Below are 24,526 nucleotides of genomic sequence, written 5' to 3' on the forward strand. Positions count from 1 at the left end.
TTACCTGCAATAAAGAATATAAAATATACAAATCCCTTTCAGGAAATAGTGAAATTCTGTGGTAATTGCAGGTGCGTAACTTTTACAGTAGAGTTCTCTACGTGTTTTCTACAGTTTTTTTTCCAGCTGTCATTGGAAAGCAGCCGTAATGTTCAAACAGCATCTAAACAAACACCCCAGGACATTAACTGCTACTTGATATTAAATTTTTAATGTAACTAAGAAATGGAGGGAAAGCTATTAAATCACGATTAGAGAAGGTAAGATAATTATTAAATATGACTCCTGAGGTGTTCTAGCCCGTGCATGTATGTAATGTCACCTATTATCAGCGCATGTAAAGAGTGAGAGAGAGAATGAGAATGAGGTAAGAGCATGTAATGTGTGAATGGTGTGAATTCCTTCCGCTGACGTTGGGACACCTCCCTGCACAGACTCCAGTAAAACCGGCTCAGTTACAAACTCACCATTTCACTCCAGCTCTTTTGTAGCTAAGAAGCGTCTTTGTACCGTCCTGCCGCACCGTCCCGGGCTGGTGAGTGTGTTTAAGGAGAAAGTTACGACTCTTGTTTAATTTAAGTGATGTTCACAGCGCGAGTGAGTCTTCCGTTCAAGATAGGCGGTGTGTGTGTGTGTGTGTATGTGTGTGTGTCCCCTGAGTAGCCTTGCACCCTGTGATCCCGGGATAGGCTCTGCACCACTGGGTACCAATAACTGAGTGATTGTCCTGTGATGGTGTGTGAAGGTCCAGCACAAAGATGTCAGAGGTGAACAGGTCCCTGGGTGAGCTGCCCACAGACAGCTGGATGTCCCACCTTCCCGAGGCTCTGCAGGAGGTGCCTCTGTTCCACCTGGCCATCCCAGGTAAGACATCGTACTACACTAGAGCCTCCTCCTCGGCGTCTTAGTCGATTGTCTAAAATATTAACTCATTACATTTTTGCGCAAGATTATTTAGAGTGTTAGAAAAGGAGTATTACTGTGATTTACCCATTTATACAGTGGTGTATTCTTACTGGAGAAGTTGAGCATTAGTAACTTGAGTGTACTACGGCACTGTGCCTCCAACTGGCCTAATATTCAGCGCAAAATGACGTGTTCTCCGTGGCCTTAGCATCACAGCACCAAATGCATTTGTTTACATGTTGGTAAAAAATAAGAAAAACCCTTTTTGCGAAACGCAAAATCTGGTGTTGACATATCAAAACTTTTCTTAGCTTCCTGGTGGAATTTCGTTTGGTTCGTGGGACTGATCTCAGGTTTGACTCGACTCGCGTCTCGCACATTTACAGGGAGCCACAACACCGTCACCTACTGTCTGGATAAGAGCATCAGGTCCCCAGTTGATCTCACTCAGCCAGATGTGTTAAAGAAGCTGGACAAGTACATGAAGCCAGTGGTTCGCCCATTTGTGCACAAATGGGCAGTGACACAGGTAGCCCTGGGGACATTTCTCTGTGCCACCTCTCAGGCAGAGTTCTGTGAAAGCCATAATCTTCATGTTGTGCAAAGTGTTTTGAATTGTCATTTCTCATTATGCTAATTCTGCTCCAATCAATATAAATCCCTTTTTCTATGTAACAAACTTTGTTGAATCAAATGGAAAAAGAGCTGCGGTGAAGTAAATGGAAAACGCAAAAGGACTTCAGTGGAATGTTATTATTGACCTTGATTTACTGGACTCTGTTCCCCAAGGTGACTTTCAGTGCCAGATAAGTGCTTTTTAATGACTTTCCTATTTATACAACAGGGTATTTGTACTGGAGCAATTCAGAGTAAATACCTTGATCAAGAGTAGGTACTCCAAGAGTGTAACTGAAATGAGACCTTCAAGGCAACAGATGTGACCACTCTCCCGTCTGCTCATTCTTTCATACAGTGTCAGAAGATGAAATAATTTGATGTTAAGTTGGCAGTGTTTTTTTAAGGACCTTTTTGTGGACACCAGCTGTTGCTTTTGTCTGCAGGGGTCCAATATAAAGCAGCAGCTGGACAGCGGGGTGAGGTACTGTGACCTGAGGATCGCACGCCGACCCCGAAACCACTCCAAAGACCTGTACTTTTACCATGGTGTCTACACCACTGTGACCGTGGAGGTAAAATACTAAATCAAAATCACGTCCTACGTCTCTATAATGATTTATGCAGTGCGTGAGATATTACAATGCGATGTTTTAGTAAATTCTCAAGTTAGCAAGTTATGTAAATACACACATTAGAATATTACAGATGTTCAGAAATAAAATGGCATTCTATATGCGTTATGGTGAATATGTCACATTTCTGAAATATTACAAAACAACTTGCACAGCGAAGACATTTCTTCTGATTACAACAGTTTTTTATTGTAGAGCTGACTTATTTCGCAATGTTTTGAGCAGACTGTTCTCAAGGAGATCAGGGAGTGGTTGGATGCCCATCCCAGAGAGGTTGTCATCTTGTCCTTCAGCCACTTCCAGGATTTAGATGAAGAGCTTCACAACCTCCTCGTAGAGACCATGAAGAATGTGTTTGTCTCAAAGCTGTGTCCCAGAACGGTATAACCTCCTAGTCTCCTTATACGGTTGCATTCTCCTATGATTTGCTCAGCAGCATCATGAGTCTGCTTTACAGATAGACATGGTGTTTAACATGCTCATGAGGTTAAGTGATTGCACTGCATTGCCTTGCTTTTCTGTGGCTTTGTCACCCTCAGGAGTCAGTTACACTGAGGAACCTGTGGAACAAGGGCTACCAGGTGATCGTCTCATATGAACATGGCATCGTGAGCTTCCATGACCACCTGTGGATGCACATCCCATACTGGTGGGCTAACAAGTGCAAGGCGGAGGCACTGGTTGAGGAGTTTGAGCGTCGGAAGGGACGGGGTCGGCCAGGTATCGAGCAAATGAAAAGCAAAACTCCTGACATTTGATTGCACCTTTTCACATATTGAATCCAACAGTGAAAATGAATTTTTATGAGTAGCTACGGCTTTGAGTGAAAGCCGGATATGTAGTGTGAAACACCTGTCAGCAAAATGATGTATGAATATCCACCAGCGTTGATTTATATAATAAACAGTTAAACTCTTTGGTAATAGTATGGCACACTGAGTAGCGCTGGTATCTCAGTTCCTGGGCTGTAGGTTCTCACATGAGTTTGAATCAATTCAATCGATGTGCAGTTTGCATGTTCTCCGTACGTTCATGTGGGTTTCCTCCCGAATCGGTGGCTCTGGACTTCCCTTAGCATGTGTATTTGCGTGTGATTGCCCTGCGATGGACTGATGTCTAGTGGACATTAATCATGGATCAACCTTCAGTGATCGATGTATGTTTGTGTCATTCGACAGATGGATTTTTTGTCGCCGGTATTAACCTGACGGAGGACCTGAAGTACATTTGCTCCCACCCTACTGAGTCTCTGAAGGACCTGGTCATGTCCACGTACCCAGTGCTGCTTAGATGGGTGGAGGCTCAGCGACCAGGGCCCAGCGGTGGGTGCATCAACATCGTTGCAGGGGACTTTGTGGCAGAGAGTCGGCTGGCACAGACTGTCATTTCGCTAAATGAGCACTTACTGAACAAGTGATGGTAACAATAACCAAGAACACAAAAACATTTTTCGGTTAAAATTTAGAAAAGCTGTTTTATTCAGACTTAATTTATAAAGGTTTATTGAATTTGTTTTATGAAGGTGAATAGGTAAAAGAAATATAAACTGCTTAAAGCATACTCAGTGAAAAAAGGTTCCAGTGCTTTTGTCTGTGAAACATTGTACAAAATAATTTAACCCTAATCCCATTCAACTAAGATTTTATGCTGTCACTGATATGGTGTTATATAAATTCAAAATATCTCTGGTTTACTGCGAACTAAGGTCAAAGAAATTAAAATTGCATTATTTACCATATTGTGTAAATGTTGAACATACTTTGATTTAGTACCCGGTACAAAATTTAACTTTTATGGAGCAAATTTAAGGAATCCCTTTTTTTAATTTCTACATTTTTCAGAGTGAAAGCAACCTGTATCCAGCACACAGTTAGTTAGTTGGCAGCAAAATGCACTTAATTAGGAGCGAGACCATCAACTTATTTCCAGTTTATAAAAATGTGTTTTGGCATGTAGCTTTAGCTGATTTCCCCCCATGAATAAAAAAAACATCTCCCTTAGGCTTTTATTTGTGCTTCAGGGCAAAATTATCTGGATTCATAAGTTATGAACAAACTTCAGTTCCAATTGTTTGTGTAAGGTCATAAAGCCAAAATAAGTGAGGAGCCATTTAATACCTGAAGTAAAAATCCAAAAACAAGAAATGCAACCTTATCTTTTACCAAAAAGAAAAAGTTTATTTGAACTGCATCCAAAAACATTCCATTTAACAGTATTCTGCATTATATAATGAAAGACCTAATTTTTATATTTGCCATAAACACATTTCAGTCAATTTTAATTAAAAAAAAAAAATAAAAAAAAAAAAAAAAAAGTCAGCCTACACATTCCTATGTCCAAAACACCTACCAAACACTACTGCTCATCACTGGAAATATACAGCCTTTTGCCATGCGCTTTGGTATTTACTGTGTTCTTCTCATAGTTTGCTTGATAGATACAGGAAAATTCCCCCCTTCCTTCTTCCTGGAACCTTTTGTTTTAAACTGACCTACAGAACAAATGTGGTGGAGGGAAACTGGTAATTACCACCTATACTGTGCCATAAAAGCAACAGAGTTTTCTGAAAATGGGAAAATACAGATGCCTGAAAAAAGTACAAACTGTGCTTTTTCTTACACCAGAACTGCAGGTTATATACAGATCAGTAAACACCATGATGGCCTCCAAATGCAGTCATAAAATAGTATATGCTATTTATAGCATTACAAGTTTGTGGCTTACACCCTACATATTTAAAAAGTACAATACTGTTAAGGCCATATGCTGAAAAGAAATCTCAGGGGCAAGTATCAAAATATAAACTGCATTAAATATGAGATTAAGCTGAGTTTTAACCAGCTAAGAGCAAAGTGTGCAGAATCTTGGTTTATACTTAAACAATGCTGTGGCAAAATTACAGCATCCTTTAAATGAGCTTCTCACTACAGATCTCTCAAAAGATGTTCCTTCCAGTAACGCAAAGTCAGCACCATAAACACCTTTTCAAGGCATTGTACGCTACTCCACTTAAGCCTGTGGCCACGCAACAGTAACACCACCACTGCTCGGTCCATGGTCCCAACATAAACACTTTGGTGGAAGGGACTAGGCTCTATCAACACTAGTCTCTGCAATACTGGTCCGATTCATAGTAACCAGTCAGGTCCACAGCTCAGCTTCTGACAGCAACCGGCCTATCATACCCAGTGGTAACAGTTCAAAGCAACTGGGCAATTACTGATCCTCCTGTTTCCAAGCCTTGCGAATCAACCCTTGCTTCTTCTGATAACTGCTCAGGAACTATTACACCTGTTCATGTTAATGGTCAAGGTAGGGGAAAAAAAAAAGTTAAGCTGGACAGTAATAATGTGCCAGTTACTGTATAGAAAAATGTGATGGAGAAGGATGAGAATTGGTCTGGTGTCTTGCACACAACCCAAAAGCAGCACATGTGCACAGGGTTAGCACTGGGATCCCCTCCTGCAGATTGCTGGGGTTACGATCCACACTAGGCTGCCTATCCAAGGGAGAAGGAGGAGGGACATACAGATACTCTCCCTTCCTGCAGATCCAGATATCAGCAACAGGGCAACCTTTTCGCACACTAGGAGTTCTCCAGGGCGTCCAGCACCTTCATGATTTGCTGCTTAATGGCTTTGGTGGCCTCGCCCGCGTTGGGTATCAGATACCTGAATATGAATAATGACACTATAAGTATATGATTTAACTGTTCAAGCCTACCTCACCATCCCTTTCAAAATGAAAATGAACAATTGTTCTTATTTTCACAATCCTTTCAAAAAAAAAAAAAAACCCTAGGCAACCCCTTTCTAATAAGGTTTTGAGGAATGTTTAAACCCTGAAACAAACACACACACACACTGTCTGAAGCCACTTGTCCCAAGCAGGGTCATGGCAAACCGGAGCCTAACCCAGCAACACAGGGTGCAAGGCTGGAGGGGGAAGGGATACACCCAGGACGGGATACCAGTCCGTCACAAGGCACCCCAAGCAGGACTTGAACCCCAGACCCACCAGAAAGCAGGACCCGGTCAAACCCACTGTGCGGCCACGCCCCCACTAAACCCTGAAACTGGTTGCTTTAAAGAGTTAGAGAATGCTGACATACAAACAGCAGATACACCATATGGTTGCCAATGTGAGCGTTAGTGCTGTACTGTGTGTGAGCTCAGAAAGCACTGTTACCTCTCTGTTGCCTGGACCTCCACACCCTCTGTGTTGTTACTGCTGAACTTAAAGGTGATAAGCTCAGGATGCTTCTTTTTGGAGGTGATCTTCACCACTGAGGTGAGAGCCTGTCTAGACTGGATGTACGCAAAGCCCTTGCGTGAGGCAATCTCCCGCAGGCAGTACATGTGTGTGGCCGTAGCCAGGAGATGGCTGGACAGAAAACGACAAAAAAGCCATTCAGCACTGTGAAATAATCAGAATGAGATTATAGAGAGGACTGGAAAATGAGAGAATGAGTAGATGACATGGCTGTATTGGTAGCCTGCTGCACTCAGCTCACCTGGGAAACATGTGTCCGGTTTCCTTAACTTCATTGCAGGACACATGGTACTTCACGTCTGGCTTGCTGATCCAGGTCTGAATGTTGACAACCTCCCGGCGGTCGTCGTCAGACACAGACGAGCTGTCGATCTCATCTGTGGAGCAGATGAGACTGCAAACATCTACACTTCAAATCAATGTCACACATACATAAGCATGTATTTAACATACATGCCTGAAAGACTTTTCCAGCTGCTTTTAAAGTAAAGATCTGTATCAACATATGTGTGATTATTGCTGCTTAGAATGTGTTCAGAAAAGTTCAGTAGAGCTGGCCCTAGTTAAGAAACATGCAGCAGTTCATTACCAAGAACAGTGACCAATGCAATTGAGCACGTTTACCTGTGTCGTACTCTTCCTCGTCCCCGATGCTGAACACAGGCTTCACCCCCCTGTAGGGCTTCCCTACCCTATCACTGCTGCTCACATGTCTAGAAGAAGGAAGAGTATACAGTGAGAAGCAGAGTAGGGTGGAGGATAAGGTACTACAGTAGGCTTTTTTCCCTCTGGGGTCTCAGCAGAAAGGATGAAATTGCACAGACTTTTAATGTTAACACAGCTGTGTCACCTGACACACATGTAAAGGCTTCTGGAAAACACCACAATGTTCTGTAGTTCGCAGACGTGTCCCGTTTCGCTCAAACATACTGAAGAGGGGAGTGGCAGACCCGCAGGGGCTCTTCCTAAAGCTATTCACAGTAACTTCAGAAATCATAATTCCACATATGCAGAATTCCAAACAGAATAAGGTAGAGAATGAGTCGCTAAGCAGAGCAGACACAAACATGGCAGTCAGCCTCTTCTACAGAAGCAGTCTATGGGTATCACCCTGACCAAATCAGAGTGGAGAACAAGATGAGGTGCCATTCACAGGAAAAGAGAAACAGGGACATCTGTGAGTGCTCATCTGCTAGGGATGACAGAGAAGAGGAAGAAACTGTGTTCCTTTGCAGAAAGTTAGTATTGTTGATGTATATATGAGCAAGAGGTCAAATAAAAGCCAATGCAATGCAGACATTGTTATTATGCAGGGGCGGGGAGGACCCCTCCCAACAGAGCCAGCTACAGTAAAACAGCTGAACGCGTAGAGAGGACCGAGCTCAGCTGCGATGCCAAAATGGCAACAAAGGAAAAGTATTAATGTGAAGACAAACACAAACTAGACGAGGCACATCCTGGGCAGCTCCGCAGGTTAATCATGGTGTTATTCTCTCTAACGATGACCGACAGACATTCATACAGGCACAACAATTGTTAAAGTTGTAAAGGAAGGCTGAGTACTGTGTTAGTGATGATGGCGACGACAAGGACATTGTGAAAGGAGGCCAGATGGCTTCCCACCCCGGGGACATAGCGTGGCAGTCCACTTCACTAAATGGGCTGAGCCTACTGTGTGACACAGGGATAACAGTGCCCTGCATGTATGAGCATCTGGGGGAGAATGTAACTGTATGTCATGGCAGCGTAGCTCTCGTCAGAGTCCCCGGAGTGGCAGTGCCATCCTCAGTATGGGTGTGTTGGCATGGCACACATGTTTCAGCCTGCCAGGTCAGAAACCCTGGGTGAGCCTTACCGATCCAGAATCCCTTTGTCCGGCCAGGGCAGAGTGAAAGATATTCTATCATGGAACAAGGCAAAACATCATGGGTGGGGGTGAAGGGTAGTGGATTATAAACAAGGGGTAATGAACATAGGTAAGCAATCAAGTCTAGCTTTGTGAATGATGAGTGAAAAACACTGGTAAGTCAAACAAAAGTGAGCGTGGAGGATTAGTGTGCTGTGCGGCTCTGAAGCGACCCCTCACCTGTCCACCGGAGCCGAGGTGTTCTCAATGAAGCTGATAACTTTTTCCTTCACGTTCACAGACTTGGACTTGAGGGCAAAGGTCATCTTGTTCACTAGAGATTTCATTCCTTTACCATCTTCTCCATTGGCAGCATCCTCCTGGACACAAAGAAGTAGGGGGCAAGATTAACTACAGGACACTGAATATCCCACAAGCATCACAGCACAGTGACATAATCCAAGTCACCACATGAATATATCTGGACAGTGAACCCCTGCCTTGGCCTTGAATGCCTGGGTTTTAAATCCACTCCAACTGCAGTTCCCTTGAGTAAGTAAAAGTCACCTTGCTATACAAATGGATTGGTCATTGTAAGTAGCTTAGTACACAAACATCACACTGTAAGCCAGCTAAACGAAACACAAAAAAAATATTTCCATTGATGCACAGGAAACAGTTGGCCAAAGTTGATGATACAGGACTGAAGCAATTTGAATGTGAGGTATTTGAAAAAAGTACAATAACTGGAATGCGCATCATGTCTTTCAACAACACTCTCAAAGCAATTGAAATGTACAAGGAAGTACCAGTTTAAAGCTGAAATCACTTAAATTCAAAAGGGAAATGGGCCATTTGAAACTCACAGGAACACCTCAAGCTCTTACTGTATCTGAAATAGTGAAAACAGCATGTCCTGCTCCCATGTCCCCAAGCCGATAACACTCACAGCGACAGGGCTGAGGTTGCCCTGGGTCCCGGACGTGCTGATGATCCAGTGGACATACCCACTATCCAGACCGTCGACATTAACGTCAGCTAGGTGCTGCTGCAGCGCTGGGTTGAAGGTACAAGTATGCAGACACAGACACACATGCACACAGTCAGTCAGTCACTCAGCAGGAAGACAGAGCTACTCATACCATTCCCACCCCCAATCTTTTGAATGACTTCAAAATGACCATCTCAGATTTCTTACCCATGAAACCACCTTTTGCAATGCTGACATATTCCTTGTTTTTCTGCAACAGAAGAATCAACAAAACATTTGCATTAAAGTGCATACATCACGCTAAACTGCCAGGACAAATGCTCAGATTGTCGTGGCAGAAAATACACAGATGGTCCAGCAATAAACAGCCAGGTTATTATAAGAAGAGGGTTTCTGAGTAGCTCTACATGTCCCTGTGCTCCTGCCTCACCAGTAATCCCCTCTAATATGTCTTTGGCCACATCTCCGCCTACCTGCAGGAAGTGAGCAAGCACCATGTTCATGTACATGTCCTCCTCCTCCCGCCCACTGCCCATGAAGCACAGGTGCTCCCCACTGGCAACGGAACCCGATTCCAAGGACTGCTTCTGTGCCTCCAGAAGGGATTTCACTGACAGGGCGAACTCCGACGGGTTCTGCAGCATCTGGGACAAAAATTACAGGTGTCCCAGGAAGGGGGGGAAGCACTCACATATGGGTTACAGAGTCTTTACCGGCAGTCAGTAATAAACAAGGGGACTCTTTTCTCACCAGGTCAGAGTCAAGATGGAAGGCAGTGGAAAGATGTCCGGCGTTGTACTGCTCTGCTGGACGACAGTCTACCACAAAGAACCTCACCCCTTCCTGAAAAACAGAGAAATCAAAGCCTTTAAAACAAGAGCTCACACTTCTAAAGGAAAGGTCTGGGTTAGAACTAGCCTCATGGGAATCATATCTTCAGCTTTGGTTCAGTGTGGAAGAAACAAGATATGGTGTGAAACTGCAATTAAAGGCTAGAACTTTTTGTTCCCACCGAAGGAAGAAAAGATCTCAGCTCTATCATGTGGCCCTACCAGTTTTAAGCACACGATATGTGTACCAGATACACATGGGTGTTCCTTCAGTTTTAACCTAACATTATTTTGATCAGCTCAACTGGCTTAAACGGAATCCTTCACCACAGTCTTTGAACTGCTGGACTTAAATAAGGTCCTTGGGCTGCATTGTGTTCCAAATCATCCTCCCCTTCATGACACACGAGACAGTTCCCTCAGCACTGACCGTCTGTAGCTGGCTGGCCTGCAGGAGCTCAGGGACGGACACGGGTAAGCACAACACTTGGCTAAGGTCCATGTCCTCCTCTTTCAGAGCCACCAGACTGCTGCCAAATAAGCTCTGGTTCTCCTGCCAGGACAAGAAGTGCACATATAAGAATGAGACAGACTAACAAGACAGGATCGTCATGCAGACACAGGCAAAGGAGACACAAAGGGCCAACCAGGTTTTGCATGGAACAGTGAATTTGAATTAATTTAGACTGAAACATGACCCATGGGGGGAATGATTATGAAAGTTTATTTTTCAAGCAACTGCACAAGTAAAGGAGCAGAAGTATGGCTGAGCAATACCTTCCTAAAGGATAGTGGGGTCTTGTTGCTATAATATTGTGCCAAGGAGAAGAGATCCTCGATGTCCTCAGCTTCCAGGTAGACAGGTGAGTCCTGCAGCATCTCTATTACATACAAAAACACTTATATAAATCATCACCAAAAACAACTAGGCAAAAGCTATGAAGCGTATGAAAAAGCAGAACACTTACTGATTATGTCCTCCTTGCTGTTAGCTTCCTGGGAAAAAATGTTCTCTCTAGAAGAGAGAGAGAAAAAAAAAAAAAAATTAAACTGCTGATGTAAAGTTTAAATTCTAAACTATGTACGGTAGCTACACATAAGTACACCGATAAAACTGTACTTCTCTATTTTTACAGCATTCTGACCAATCAGTGTGTCCTTTTTATTACTTCTTAACACCAGCAGGGCTGTGTTTGGTGTGCCAGTCTGGAAACCTACTTGGCATTGACAAGGATGACTAGCATTAGGAAGAAGATGAGGAACGGGTCGGCCTGCTGCAGGTAGACGTCCCACATTGCCTGGGTCACAGCTGGAGAGCAATGGCTGGAGAACAAGCTGCTCACCTGGGGAGACCCCACATTGCGGGTGAGACCAGAGCACACCAACAGCAGCTTAACACAAGAAGGCTGACAAAGGCCGCAGAACTGAGACATCAGTTGGAGAACCCGCACCACCATCTCGCATGAGAACATTAGATGCTCACCCAGCTTATGGCGTAGGAGTCTGGGGTGACCTTTTTGGTGTCCAGGAAGGAGCAGAGCTCAGGTTCGTGGTACTGCAGCAGAAGCCTGAAGAGGTGGAACGGTCGACCCTTTTGCACACAGTCCCTGTAAAAGCATAAACACACACAAGGAAGAGTACACAGAGATTAACCACTCAAACCATTGCCTGAAACACAAGTATGCGAATGAATGCGTGTCCAGCTGCCATGCGATAAGCTGGTGTCTTGTCCAAGGTGTACCCTTTCTCACAGCCTTTGCATCTGGCGAAGGCTCCAGACCACTATGACTCTGCACTGGACAAGTAGTTATCAATATTGTATGAGTGATTAACGGTCTCCTAAGATGACTTTTTAAGAAGCCGGAGTCTGCGACTGTATACAGTTACACAAAATGAGTGGCACACCAGTTTATTTATAGGAAGAGAAAATTTATTTTTATATAGTGCTCCTCTAAACAACAGCACATAAAACTGACACAAAGCAAAACTGAAAAGAAAGCAAAGAAACAAACAGAGAAGGAGAATTGTGAATGCACTAAAAACTGCCAGGTCAAGGAAGTGGGAGAAAAATAAACTTCTAGGCGTCCAAGCATCACTGGCTGCCCTCCCTAGCATTCGACCGTATTCCAATGGGCCTATGTCAGGTGCTTCTGCACAGCTAAGGAAAAACAGGGTGTTTACTCCTTCGTGATGGCACAGAAACGGAGTGTGTATATACATTTGTTCACGACAGACTAAAATACAGTCTCTGTATACATGTATTTGACAAAGAGAGACAATATTCCACCTGGGAACATATTTGTTCATAATGGCGTAAAAGCAGTTGTAGAGGTCACTGGGAAGGAGCTGGAGTCCCAGCAGGGCTTTGAACAGGTCCGGCCAGCACAGCTCGGGAGCGAAGGTAACGTTCCGAGACTTGCAGTAAAACGTGATCACTGCTTCCAGATCCACAATCATGCTCACCCCTTCCTCTTTGGGCATTTCCATTTGATCTGGTTCAGAGCAACAACAATAACTGTTAAAGATCAGCTGAAGCACATGAACCAAATGAAATGACATCAAAACAAAGCCTTTTACGTAGATTTTCTTCACCGATCTGTATCACAGAAATGTACTCAATCTTTTGTCCACAGTCCTTAAAAATTCAGAACTAAGCTCACATCCCCGTTAGGTTTGGGACAATTTGAGGAAGATCATAGCTGATGGCCTGAGTCACACATTACAAAAAGTGTAGCAGAGGGAGGGAAGGAGGACACTCACCAATCAACTGTTGGCACCTGTTGTGAATGAGCTCCTGTTGTGGCAAGTCCAGGCAACCGTCCCATGATGCCAAGCTATCCCCCTTTCCTGCCACGTTCAGAGCAATCTGCCAACAAACAGGAGTGGCGATTAGAAACGGAAACAGCAGTCAGAGATCCAGCACACCACTCTGAAGTTAGCAGTCCAGCAAATTACAACTACCCTGGAGCTCAACAATGTCCTCCATCTTACCAAGCTTCCTGTAGTGCCAATTCAGCTTTTAAGAAAAGGGATCGGATAAAACGGTTACGTCTCTGATACAGAGAAGTAACACTTATTACCCAGGATACCCCGGGAACAGCACTGCTACTCACCTTCCAGACTTGAGAGCGGAGATCAGCTGGCAGCTCACGGCCCTGAATGATGTTCCTCACCATCTCTAGGTCACAACCCCCCTGGTCCAGAGCATCCACCAGATCCTGCTCCCTGATGGGCAGAAATGAGGGGTCTGAGCCACCTTAGGCACCAAGCTGGTAGCATAGTGGTTGGGGCTGCTGCCTTTGGATCCGCAGGTTCCATCCCCACTTCTGACTGTAGTACCCTTGAGCAAGGTACTTACCCTAAATTGCTCCGGTGAAATTACCCAGCTGTATAAATGGGTAAAAAACTAACCTTAACATTGTAAGTTGCTTTGGAGAACAGCGTCAGGTAAATAAACGTAATGTGAACTACAATTACCTCTTCCCAATTTAAACTTCACTGGAACACCCAATTAGCACTTCTGCAGCAAGACTTTGGAGCTCTTTTCTTTGTATCTAGTGATCCACAGGATGTAGTGACTTTTTTTTTTTTGCAATTTAGATTTGCAGTATGAACTATGGCATCAGTATGAAGACTGGGGCTGGTCAGGGTATTAACTACCAAAGCGTAACACTATTTTCAGGTTCATGCTCCATGGTCACAGAAATTTAAATGACGGAGTCTTCATTTAATCCATTTCCAGCTCGAACAACTAGAGTAAGTTAGTAAACAGGACATTAGCAATATGTCCGTTTTGTCAGAATGACGAAATCACAAGCTGGGGAGAGCGCTCGCCCTTCTGTGAGAAGATATGGCAATAAACCTTGCACAATAGCGACCGGACGGATCTTGAGGATGAGCACGGACACGTCTCGGAGCTGCGCGACGAGATTTCCATTTACGTGACGCCCGCTCTCCGCTTCCACGAGAGATACGCGGCGTTCGCGGCACAGCTTTTGTGCTCGATCTCAGCGACATTTCAGCCCTCGTCTCTTCTCCAAGCTCCGGGGCAGGAACACGGATGCTGAAGCGTCGCTGCGTGCTGAAGGGTGATCCCGATCCTGTCACGTTTGCGAAACTGCGGTAGCTTGACGACACCCTTACCAGAAGTTGCTATTAAAGAAAAAAAGGATTCTCCCTAACGCGTCGCCGGCTGACACTCACTCGAACCCTGCGCGAAAACATGAATTAAAGGCTGACATTTTCTAACCGACCACTGTGCAGCCAGTTTACATTTACTCATTTCGCTAAAGCTTTTCTCCAAAGCTCAGGACAGCTGGTAGCGCAGTGGTTAGAGCTGCCGCATTTGGATCCGAAGGTCACGGGTTTAATCCCCACCTCAGGCTGTAGTACCCTTGAGCGAGGTACTTACCCTAAATTGTTCCAGTAAAATTACCCCGCTGTATAAATGGGTAAATAACTGCAACCTCAACACTGCAAGTCGCTTTGGAGAAAAGCATCAGCTAAATTAATAAACATAATTGTAGGTAACTTATCGTTGTATTTACCATACATATGTTACTGGAGCAATTTTAGAGTAAATACCTCACTCAAGGGCACTACAGCCTGAGGTGGGATTCCGCTTGTCCATCTTTTCACTTAAGAGACAACATTCACCACAGTTACGGACAGAAAGCAAGTTGAAAAAGCGATTTAAGACTTCTTTATGACGCTGCAGCAAAAAGACATTGATACAAGACACTCTCTGGTTCTTGGTAGGGTAAATTAAGTGGATCTGGATGAACTTTCATTTGAACCTTTGTTGAAGTAAGTGTTAAGCAATGAGCTTCACAGTGGTTCACCTATTTATACAACAGGGTATTCTTACTGTATCGATTCAGACTGTACTGGGATTACTTTGATCGTGTGCAATCCCAACCAGCATCCCTTCAAACAGCTCCACACACACACACACACAGTATGTTCGTCCAAACATGAAGACTGGCACTTTTTATACGGTAATATATGTGAAGCGGCCAGTCAGTGTCACTGATGATGGCCCGAGTGCCGGAGCTCCACACACAGGAAAGGAAGAACCACTTTTGACATTTAAATCAGAAAAAGTATCAAAGAGCGCTACAAGAAGATAATTAATTCGGATTCTCTCTGAGGCGAAAAACAGGGAGCCGTGCAGCAGTTAGGAAAGCGTGTCCTGGAACTGCACAACTACTGTATTTGCCACTTGAATCAATGTTGCTGTACGGTTTGGTAAGTGAGGAGTCGTGGGTAAGTAATGTCGGAAATCGTAACTGATGTTCAGTGTGTGTTCATACTTGGGAACATATCGATCTACCCAAACGGGCATCAGCACCAGCACTGCCCCCCCCCTGGCTTCATCGGGTTCGCTCGGCGTCCACAACACAACAGCACCTTGCGCTAACTAGGTGCGCAATAACGCAGCCCAGCGCGCGCACACACACACGCTAATAAACGGCGATCCTCTAAACTCTCTCACTCACTCACTCACTCACTCACTTCCACCGACATTTTGCTGCTCGGCAGCTTTCTTACCAGCTCGTCGGGAGCGGTTCTTCGGCACGCGCCATCGCTGTTGACGACGACGTCCGGGCGAGCTGCCGTAAACCGCAGCGCAGTGTCGTGACGCTTTGTTCCTTCTCGCACTTGTTGAGTCCCGTTCGTTCTTCCCCGCTGTGTGCGTGTTTCAAGCGAACGAGGCTCTGTTTGACTTCATTTTCACAATTAACCAAATTCGTTCGTGCACAAAGTTACTTACAACTTTGGCAGTGTAATAAAAATCCTATGTACACATTTGCACGACTTTTCGATTGTTAGAGAAATCTTTTCAATGCATCTAACCACAGTATAATCCTGGTTAATATTAGACACTTTCATTCAGCGCGCCTCAGCGATAACTTTCAATCAGTGGGTATCTTTCCTATGGACTACTCGTTACTTCATACGTTTAACCATATGATGATAGCCCAACCTGAACTGTTTCTACGGGCTAGTCCATCAGACGTAGCAGCACCTGTACTAGTCTCTGCTTTATTGCTACCTGGAGACCAATAGCTACGCACGTAACGTTGGGTCTCTCTCTCTCTCTCTCTCGCACACACACACACACACAAAAACTAACAACCAGACCGCTAGGACTTGCTCAGTGTGCCGTGCGATTATTGTTCCGTGCACCCGACTGCATTGAATCCAGTTCTAAATTGCATTTGCTCAGCTATTATATTATGCCAAGTATAATTGTTTATACAATTGTTGTTACTGAAGCAGTAAATTAACGCATTAAAAAAGGTGTTCATTCTGTTGTTTTCGTGTAAGGCGCGTGTTCCTTATGGGAATCCGAATCTTCATATAAGTGTGAAGCGTACTGGGGTTTGAGTCCAGTTAACAGTATATTTGAATTTAATGATGTTGTTTATGGATTTTAAAAAAATGTACGAGTTCTCGTTTGACAAATTAAAAAAAATAAATAAATAATCCGTCTAGGTTTGCATCTCTTCCTGCGATAATGAGTGTAGTCAGGAGGTGGCGCTGTGCGCTGCTAAGACCCAAGCCGGAAGAGCACATTGCAGGGCAACGAATGCCTGGGGTCCTTTCGCGAGGAGGATGACGTCACTGAGCCCCGGGACGCCGGTGACGAAACACAGCAGCTCCTGCTGGACACGTACTGAGTCCGTTCAGTGTGAGTAGGAGTGGCATTGGAACCAACACCCTTCAGGTTACACCTTCACGTCCTTAACTCCCGTGTTGCCTGCTTTCCCTGCACGTTTCACCTGCAGCAGTAGTTTGGAAAGGTCAAAGCAGTGTGGTCAATATAACAAAGAAAGAGGAGTTATTTTTACTTTAAATTTATAACTGACAAGTTGTTTCAGTTAACTTTTAATATTATAACAATAATGTAACTGTTTTGTCATCTAAAGGAAATGGAAAGGTGTTTTCTAGATGAATGTGTGAAAAATGGAAACCACTTAACTGTTGCGTTGTTGTCTGTGTACATTGTATAGTTTTGTTGGGAATACAGGTTAAGTCTTAAAATCTGATTAGTATTCAAGTCCTGAACCAAAATCTGGAGTGAGTGTTTTATTTGACATGTCAAATGTCTGTTTAATGGTGATATATTTTGAGCTGTAAACAAAACAGAAAATGAGCGCATTTCCCCACTGGGTCGAAGTCAATGTGAATAAGTTTGAGTATCACTTAAAAGTATGATTGTAATAAAACAAGTGTAGCACAGACTATGAACGGCCGTGTGGTCCCACGGCTGAATATTGATGCAGACTGGTGCGCACATTCAGCTCTGGCAGTGCTCCGGTCAGCTGTGGAGAGCGCAGAGCAACATCGATTTCTAATTGTGCCGTTCCATCTGATGAAGCGACGCCACGACTGAGGCCGATCGTAATAAACATGCGAGGAAAGGAAACCCATCATTTTGACTTGATTTTGCACGTCTCTCCGTTGGTGGAATTGCACACTTTCTTTGCTTTCCTTTACAAACCGATGGATGGTAGGGCCTCTTAAGTTTTAGGGCACACCACTAATATACAGTATGTCCTTATGCAGTCAGAGTGTTGTGGGTGAACATAAATTTGTTACATTTTCATATGAGATTAAATCTTTTTTTTCCCCATTGCCGTAGATTCCATAGACCCTTATGTAAAATATTATATTAGTCTTGTCGTACCATTGAGTCAGTCCTGACCCATAGCAACCACCCGCGTGGCTTTCACGGCAAGGGAGGAATAGAGGTGATTTGCCAGTGCATTCTTCTGCATGTTGGGGGGGGGGGCACACAGGGAGAAACACAGCCGCCGTGCAACCTAAGCAGGACTTAAACCCCCCACCTGCCAAACAGCGAGGTGCTGGTGAAGCCCAAATCCCCCATGTTAGTCTTACCTCTACTTTTATAATTTCTTTACATTAATAAGTCCATTTTATCTAATAGATTTTGCAAATTCAGTCATTCTTTTTATGGTAAAATCTGAACTTCCTGCAATCAGAATGTTTTTAAAAAAAATCACAAATGCCCATTTTGCAAGATTCTGTACTCTTAAAGTTCCGCGTTTATGAAGCTCTTTGTTACGAAGCTGTCTGTACCAGCTCGTCTGAAAGTGTGCCTGTACACAGTCACGTTCCGCTGTGCGTAGGGTAACACTCCAGTCATTTCTTTGCGCTCTTCTGATACTCATACAGGCAGGCAGTGGAGCCCAGAGGTAGATACCATCTCCCCGAGGAGCCTGTAAGTACACTGTGGCCACTGAGCTCCAGACGGAAGTGGTCCCCTGCCAAGCGCTGGAAACACACCGCACACCTCAGGACTGTGTACGGAGCCCTGAGGCAGGACCGATCCCCGGCGAGCGCAAGGAGGAAACAGCAGCTGGATGATGGCACATCCAGCACAGTTTTACATGCATTTGTTTCCAGTGTTTTGTATTTCTCTGCTCCAGTTCCATATTATCTTTACTTTCTCACAGCACTTTTCTATACACTTTTCCATACACACCAAGCAGCAGCTCTGTGATTCTTCACTGTGTCCTGCTTTAGCTGCTGCCAGGCGCCCAGTGCGCCTGTGCTTCGTGCTGATTTACATTGATTGTGTTACATTGGCTCTCATCTGCCACTGTGTGACTCGTTCTCAACTATAATTAGTGATCAATAAAGACCAATCATACCAACTATGTTAGTACTATTTTTACTGCTACTTTCACCTCTCCACCCCCGAAAAGGTCAGTATAGATGTCAAAAGTTAGAATAACAGGGTAACCCTTAAGAGGATTTTTCAGTTTAAATGCCTGTTTAGATATAAAGGGAATATTTGGGTTCCGATTCTCTGCAAGTACGATTTACGGAATTATCATATTTTGCATCTCTCTGGACCAGGACTAGTAAATCTTGGTACTATGACATAGGTTTCCTATATAAGTACACTGTACATTTTTAAACTACACACAATCATCAGTTTAGAGGGGTTGTAAATTGGGGAATATATTTTTTCTATCGTGTCATGAAGTACTTATATAAATTGAAATCTTACCAATACTCTGACCAATAAAAACCAATATGCAAGAGTCTTTCTTTCAAGCAATAAGAACTCCTTGCGCTGTAGCCTGTAATGTGGGGGCTATGCTGAAAACATCACTGTTGAGCTCTGGTTTCGCCTGTATTCGTGTGATCCCTGGAGAAAATGACCTCTGTAATGACTGCGGACAGTCAGTGTCCTTCCTAGCCACTGATATCTGGATCAGTGACGCCATAGGACTTCCCCTTGAAGAACAAACAAGGGGTCACAGATTCCTACCAGACAGTCCTGGTCGATCTTCCTGTGCTCTCGTCTACCAGACAGAGCGAGTGCATAGATGATCGGCAGCCAGTAACAATATTTTAACAAACAGCTATTACTTACTATGTCAGGTCATGGCCTCGTTAGCTGAAGAGCCGGAACAGGAGGGCGAGACGAGCTGGAGGGGTTCATATCCGGCCCACAAACATCCATTGTAAAGAGGGCACTCACATAATACTGGATCATAAATCATTTTCTCTTTCTTCAGAAACAAAGCAATATGTTACAGTAATTGCCTTATAATCCAAAGGTTCCTGGTTCGAGTAGCAGCCGTGCTGAAGAACCCTTAATCAAGGTACTTACTCTGAATTACAGCACTAAGAATATCCTGCTGAAAAAAATGAGTAACATTTTTCAGCCTTGTTAATCATTGTTTTACCTGAACTTGTGTTCTAAGCAAGGCTGTTACTGCAGTTACACTAAAGTGGATGATGATTTTTCTTTTTTTTTTTTTTTTGCTTTCAGCTTGATTAGTGTTTTTATATTTATGGCAGTGAATGCATTCCAGAACAAGTACACAATGTCATCGAAATCTCTTAGCCTTACATAAAACTCATCCAAATAAACCCTTGTGAAAATACCCAAATATTTGGGTTTGGTCTGTAAGGAATTTCTTGATTACTTCAGTTTCTGCTCTTCATTTTCAAAAAAAAATCATTTGACCTCTGCTGGCGTTAGTGTTGAGGCCTACATAGGAGTCGTCGGGATACCCTCAGCCGCACACCCCCGCATACCGTGCCCCTCCGTAGGCTATCAAAGAGAGCAACAAGCACTCCATAATTATTGACAAGTTTGATGTGCTCACAAAGTGGAAAGTATGAGGGCACTGGAGCCTGAGCAGACTGCCTGGCCCCCCAGGCTCTGGTTGCTCCCACTGGCCCTGTGTCGAGCATAATGGAAAGCTTAAAAGCAACGCCCGCATCCTCTACCCACTAGACCAGCTCTTGAAGCTCTTCTCTGCTTCCGTTTCCAGAGGCAAACATATTACTGGGGTGATTTAATTCTTTGTTTGGCAGAATTTGTACCGTGTATTTTCGGGGCGGCTTGCAACACTGCAACACACGGGTGGCCCTAACAAGACGGGGGGGGGTCTTAGTACGTTCGGGAATAGCAGCTGGGTCTCCTCACACAGCAGCGCGTCCTGTGGCAAGGCGCACGCCGCGAGCCCACCCTGCCGCTCATTTCTTCTCCACCTGCACCTGGAGCCAGTCAGGGTTCCCCCGCCGGCCTCACGCTGTCGCTCAGGCTCTACCCCGCCATCATCGTGGACAACGATGAGGATGAGGATGGCAATTTCACCAAGTGGATGAGCAGCTACTGGGGCCACAATGCCGGTGAGGAGCAGGCGAGGGAGAGGAGGCGAAGTTTCCGGAGACCGGCCCGCCTGAACGTGGACCGCCGAGCCTCGCTGCCCTGTCAGGTAAGCACAGCTGGCAATATATATATTAATATTTTCTTAATACAGTAAGAGTCACAGTGGGCAAAACAGATTATCACGACATTGTAATCAGTTTCTAATTATTTATGTTTCTTTTGAACCAAAGTACTCCTGTTCCCACTGTAGTACCCTTGAGCCAGGTATTTAACTGCTTCATTAAAAATCCTCCAGCTGAATAACAGCTGCATAAGCGTGCGTAAGTCGCCGCTAGTAGCTCGGTACGAAAACCTCACACTGGACGTGACTTTGGGGGAAAGTTGCGGGTAAATAAAGAAATTATTGTGACCTCGAAGGAAAAAAAAACAGTCTCTGTGGTAACTTGGTAACCTGAGAGGTCTATTCATTTGAGTTTAGTTCAGGCAAACACATTGAAAGCACCCTTATAGTGCAAGAACCACTGTTTGTGTTTATTCCTAACTGGACTTGTTAAAAAGCAGGGAACAAAAGCAGCTTTTTGTCCCAGCTGTAGCATAAAAGAGAAATACACTAGCAGAGAGACTAGGGACATGCCTTTTATTGTTTTATGAAAGGTTAAGACAAAGCTGCTGCGAACAATGCCCACAGTTACGGAGCCCTTTAAGGGTGATGTAGGGAACGCTAATCGTTTCTAGGGAGTCAAATCTGATCCTACGGGATTTCTCAGAATACCACTCTGCGCGAACAGTTGTCCCACCAACGAGTCGGGGAAGAACGGTCACATATTGCGTCCTGTTCATTCAAGCTGCGTTTGGAAGGCTAGCTGAACCAGAATCGTTGGAGGCATTGAACCGTAAATGTTGACAGGGCTGGTTTGGATCAATGTCTCCAACTAAAGTGCTCCATCGGACTTCCTTACACATAGTCTATGACATGCGTTTTTCATCTACTGGAACCTGGAGCTTGAAGCTGAATCTAAAAAGACCAAACAAAATTTAATAAACCGGAACCTTGTAGTTACGAGTTTTGTCTACCATAGTCGTTGTTGGATTGTCTGTGGATATACACCGAGACTGGCAAGAGATCTGCCATTGTGTACAAATGGTGTTCGTTGACCATCTTTCGAAAAGAAAGTGCACCAATGTTTACGCAGGATGATGCCGCATAGAAGGAGTGTAGCGTGAGAGTGCTACTGTCTGTTGCAAAGGAATGAATAGAGAGGATTTGTCATCCCAAAAAAGCTGGTCTGCAGCGATAAAAGATATAACTGTCACCTGTCAAGAATCTCCGACATACTGTTATGATAATATTTTGCTGTTTGTATGCAAACAAAAAAAAATACTTAACAGAATGAGTATTGCTTATACTCACCATAAGCTGGGGGTTAGTGACCAAGGATTATCTATTAATTACTGTGGAACTGGGCTGCTGAATTATAATTGAGCCTTTAGTCACCTAAATGTTTTAATCATAAAGCTGGGTATAGCATGTGTGGGAGTGTGGTGTTAATGTGCATAGGGAACGAGCAGGAGTAGGTCATAATATTTAAATTGGTGGACTAAAGTACACACGCACATTGACTGAAACTGCTTGTCCCGAGCGGGGTCGCGGCAAGACGGAGCCTAACCCACCAACGCAGGGCGTAAGGTTGGAGGGGGAGGGGACACACCCAGAAGGGGACACCAGTCTGCCACAAGGCACCCCAAGCAGGACTCGAACCCCAGACCCACTAGAGAGCAGGCACAGGCCACACCCGCTGCACCACCACGCACACCTATGGACTAAAGTATTTTTGGTAAAATATGAATATGATATGAACGAATAAATGCAGTGTTCTTACCTCTATGAGGCTCAGCTGGACACCATGTGTCTGCACCATTTCCACAATGCCACCATCATGCCCACGTCTGCCCACTCCAAGTCCCGGGATGAGAAGGAGGTGCGGTCTCACCAGTGGCCCCATCGTAGCTCTTCCGACGACGCCAGCCGCAGCAAGGACCACCAGGCTGAGAAGCGCATCGCTACCATTCCTGAGCTGACAGACAGCTTTCGGAGGAAGATGTGCCTCCACAGTCACAACGGCATGTCTCTGGTGTGTTTGGCGGGAGAAAAAGACTTGAGAAGCTTGAGGAAGTTCAAAACTGTGTTGCACTGCTTGATTGGTATATAAAGTATAAAGGTCTAATGGGAAGCACTGTTTAAGTTTGGCGTGTGGTTCATTCATTCATTTCCTTTACAATACATGAGCTACTCATTTGAAATACTATTTATAAAGATGCAATAAATTGGTATAATGGGCTCATAAAAATCCGTTTGATCGGCATCACGCATTGCCTCATAGCCATTCTTTTCCTTAGCTTCCAGTGCTCTTTGTACCATTACATTTCGCCTGCCTTTTTCGTGATCTGTGAGCCCATCTAAGAGGATAACAAGCTTTTACTAGTTCTTCATTTTTACAAACTACTTCCCGGGAATGTATAAAACTTGTAGAACTAAAACGTCATGAGAAAGCACTCTTTGCAATGACCCTGACACGTGTGGTCATGCTAACAGTGCTTCTTTTCTGCCGTACATGTGCAACCTACACTGCAGAATGATGTGGAGAACATGTGTCTGCTGTGCCAAGAAGATGTGAAAGGTGGTAAAGGCGGAGGCAGAGAGCTGCACTGTCACCACTGGTCCCACAAAGAGGTAAGGCCGAAAACAATCTTCGGCACCAGATTAAAGCTGAAACTCAAGTTTGTTGTAGAAACACCTATGTCTACTTGTCATGATATGTGAAAAATACACTATGTATATCTCCTTTGATGGTTAGCTGGACCTGCAGGTAAACTGTTCCTACTCCTGTCTGTCGTAAGGTCAGGGAAGGGAAGACGAAAAAGTCCGAGCCTGAACGAGCTCGCAGCAGCAGCGTGGCCGCAGTGTGTGACAGAGCAAAATCGGGAGAGCCTTGGTTCTGTGCAGAGCAGGATGAGTACCGACTGCCCCGGCGACAACTCTCCCTGCGACGTCAGCGCTAAGCGAAAGCAACCAGGCGCTCCACCCGTCCTCCCGCGCCAGCCAACACAGCATCCCTGCAGATGGGTGGTGGCCGGTGACAGCTACGCTGGGATTGGGGCTTGAGACACATTTTTGCCATTCTGACAAAATACAATGAAAGACATATTCCTTTCTGTGTCCATATTTGACTGTGTTAAAATGTTTATCTGGTATAGTATTCATATGATTTATATTACTTTGTTGTATAAAACCACCCAAACACATTGTATAAGGACATGTTAAGAAACGCGATTTGTTACGGAAAATATTCTTGCAAATGACAGATCAAACGTATGTGATAAAACCAGGTGTTGTCATCTTCTCAGTTCAAACGTGTTACAACAAACATCTCACTATAATTATAGTAAAAGCACCAGTAATTGTGGTATTATGCAGTGGTTTGCTTAGTTTCCTGTAGGTTTTCTTTTGTTTAAAATGCTAACCTGTCTGTGTGACATTCTTTGCATTATTACTCAGTAAAGATGACCTTTTACAGCTTACTGCATCAATGCATTATTGATTTTAATTACATGCATTTTAATCATGGAGATGGTAGTAATCGATGCTGACTTACAGTCGCAGTACACTTGTCTAGCGTGCATGGCACATGTTCGCAGATACATCTGCTCTTCAGTTTTATTTATTTTCTGACAAATGAGTACAAGTAAGTTAATGTAAAAGTTATATGT

General features: G+C 44.3%; 3 protein-coding genes across 4 annotated transcripts; 2 read left to right on the forward strand and 1 right to left on the reverse strand.

Moving 5' to 3' along the window:
- Positions 1-454: 454 nt before the first annotated feature.
- Positions 455-4,147, forward strand: LOC108920512 (PI-PLC X domain-containing protein 1-like). The gene is made up of 7 exons (XM_018729293.2): positions 455-535; positions 746-864; positions 1,293-1,435; positions 1,968-2,096; positions 2,382-2,537; positions 2,696-2,876; positions 3,335-4,147. Exons 2-7 carry the CDS (start codon positions 759-761, stop codon positions 3,571-3,573), a joined length of 954 nt encoding a protein of 317 aa, XP_018584809.1. The 5' UTR covers positions 455-535; positions 746-758; the 3' UTR covers positions 3,574-4,147.
- A 522-nt stretch (positions 4,148-4,669) lies between these two features.
- LOC108920407 (TBC1 domain family member 23-like) lies at positions 4,670-15,707 on the reverse strand. Of its 2 annotated transcripts, XM_018729143.2 has the most exons (19): positions 15,646-15,707; positions 13,209-13,320; positions 12,856-12,961; positions 12,383-12,587; positions 11,579-11,702; positions 11,314-11,438; positions 11,064-11,110; positions 10,873-10,976; positions 10,526-10,648; positions 10,016-10,108; positions 9,739-9,909; positions 9,473-9,515; positions 9,224-9,330; positions 8,515-8,654; positions 8,284-8,328; positions 7,053-7,141; positions 6,670-6,805; positions 6,345-6,539; positions 4,670-5,827 (listed from the first exon to the last, which is right to left on the reverse strand). In XM_018729143.2, the coding sequence occupies exons 1-19, from the start codon at positions 15,678-15,680 to the stop codon at positions 5,743-5,745; spliced, it is 2,085 nt and encodes a 694-aa protein (XP_018584659.1). In that variant the 5' UTR covers positions 15,681-15,707; the 3' UTR covers positions 4,670-5,742. The 2 variants fall into 2 exon arrangements, with proteins under 2 accessions (XP_018584659.1, XP_018584660.1); XM_018729144.2 differs by lacking the exon at positions 8,284-8,328.
- A 3,520-nt stretch (positions 15,708-19,227) lies between these two features.
- LOC108920474 (uncharacterized) lies at positions 19,228-23,818 on the forward strand. The gene is made up of 6 exons (XM_029258149.1): positions 19,228-19,452; positions 20,194-20,259; positions 20,556-20,864; positions 22,648-22,941; positions 23,391-23,489; positions 23,657-23,818. The coding sequence occupies exons 1-6, from the start codon at positions 19,228-19,230 to the stop codon at positions 23,816-23,818; spliced, it is 1,155 nt and encodes a 384-aa protein (XP_029113982.1).
- Positions 23,819-24,526: the final 708 nt, after the last annotated feature.

The sequence above is a fragment of the Scleropages formosus genome, chromosome 14 (genome assembly GCF_900964775.1).
Source record: "Scleropages formosus chromosome 14, fSclFor1.1, whole genome shotgun sequence".
NCBI classification, from domain to species: domain Eukaryota; kingdom Metazoa; phylum Chordata; class Actinopteri; order Osteoglossiformes; family Osteoglossidae; genus Scleropages; species Scleropages formosus.

What these genes read in the sequence shown, in the direction of transcription:
- LOC108920474 (XM_029258149.1), top strand. Translation starts at nt 19,228, where the DNA reads ATGCTGAAAACATCACTGTTGAGCTCTGGTTTCGCCTGTATTCGTGTG. An exon ending in ATGTGCTCACAAAGTGGAAA is followed by an intron (nt 20,260 to 20,555) that starts GTATGAGGGCAC and finishes GTTCGGGAATAG; the next exon opens with CAGCTGGGTCTCCTCACACA. An exon ending in ACCACTGGTCCCACAAAGAG is followed by an intron (nt 23,490 to 23,656) that starts GTAAGGCCGAAA and finishes GTCTGTCGTAAG; the next exon opens with GTCAGGGAAGGGAAGACGAA.
- LOC108920512 (XM_018729293.2), top strand. Translation starts at nt 759, where the DNA reads ATGTCAGAGGTGAACAGGTCCCTGGGTGAGCTGCCCACAGACAGCTGG. An exon ending in ACACCACTGTGACCGTGGAG is followed by an intron (nt 2,097 to 2,381) that starts GTAAAATACTAA and finishes TGTTTTGAGCAG; the next exon opens with ACTGTTCTCAAGGAGATCAG. An exon ending in CAAAGCTGTGTCCCAGAACG is followed by an intron (nt 2,538 to 2,695) that starts GTATAACCTCCT and finishes TGTCACCCTCAG; the next exon opens with GAGTCAGTTACACTGAGGAA.
- LOC108920407 (XM_018729143.2), bottom strand. Translation starts at nt 15,680, where the DNA reads ATGGCGCGTGCCGAAGAACCGCTCCCGACGAGCTG. An exon ending in CAGGTGCCAACAGTTGATTG is followed by an intron (nt 12,588 to 12,855) that starts GTGAGTGTCCTC and finishes GCTCTGAACCAG; the next exon opens with ATCAAATGGAAATGCCCAAA. An exon ending in GACAAAGGGATTCTGGATCG is followed by an intron (nt 7,142 to 8,283) that starts GTAAGGCTCACC and finishes TCCTTCTTCTAG; the next exon opens with ACATGTGAGCAGCAGTGATA.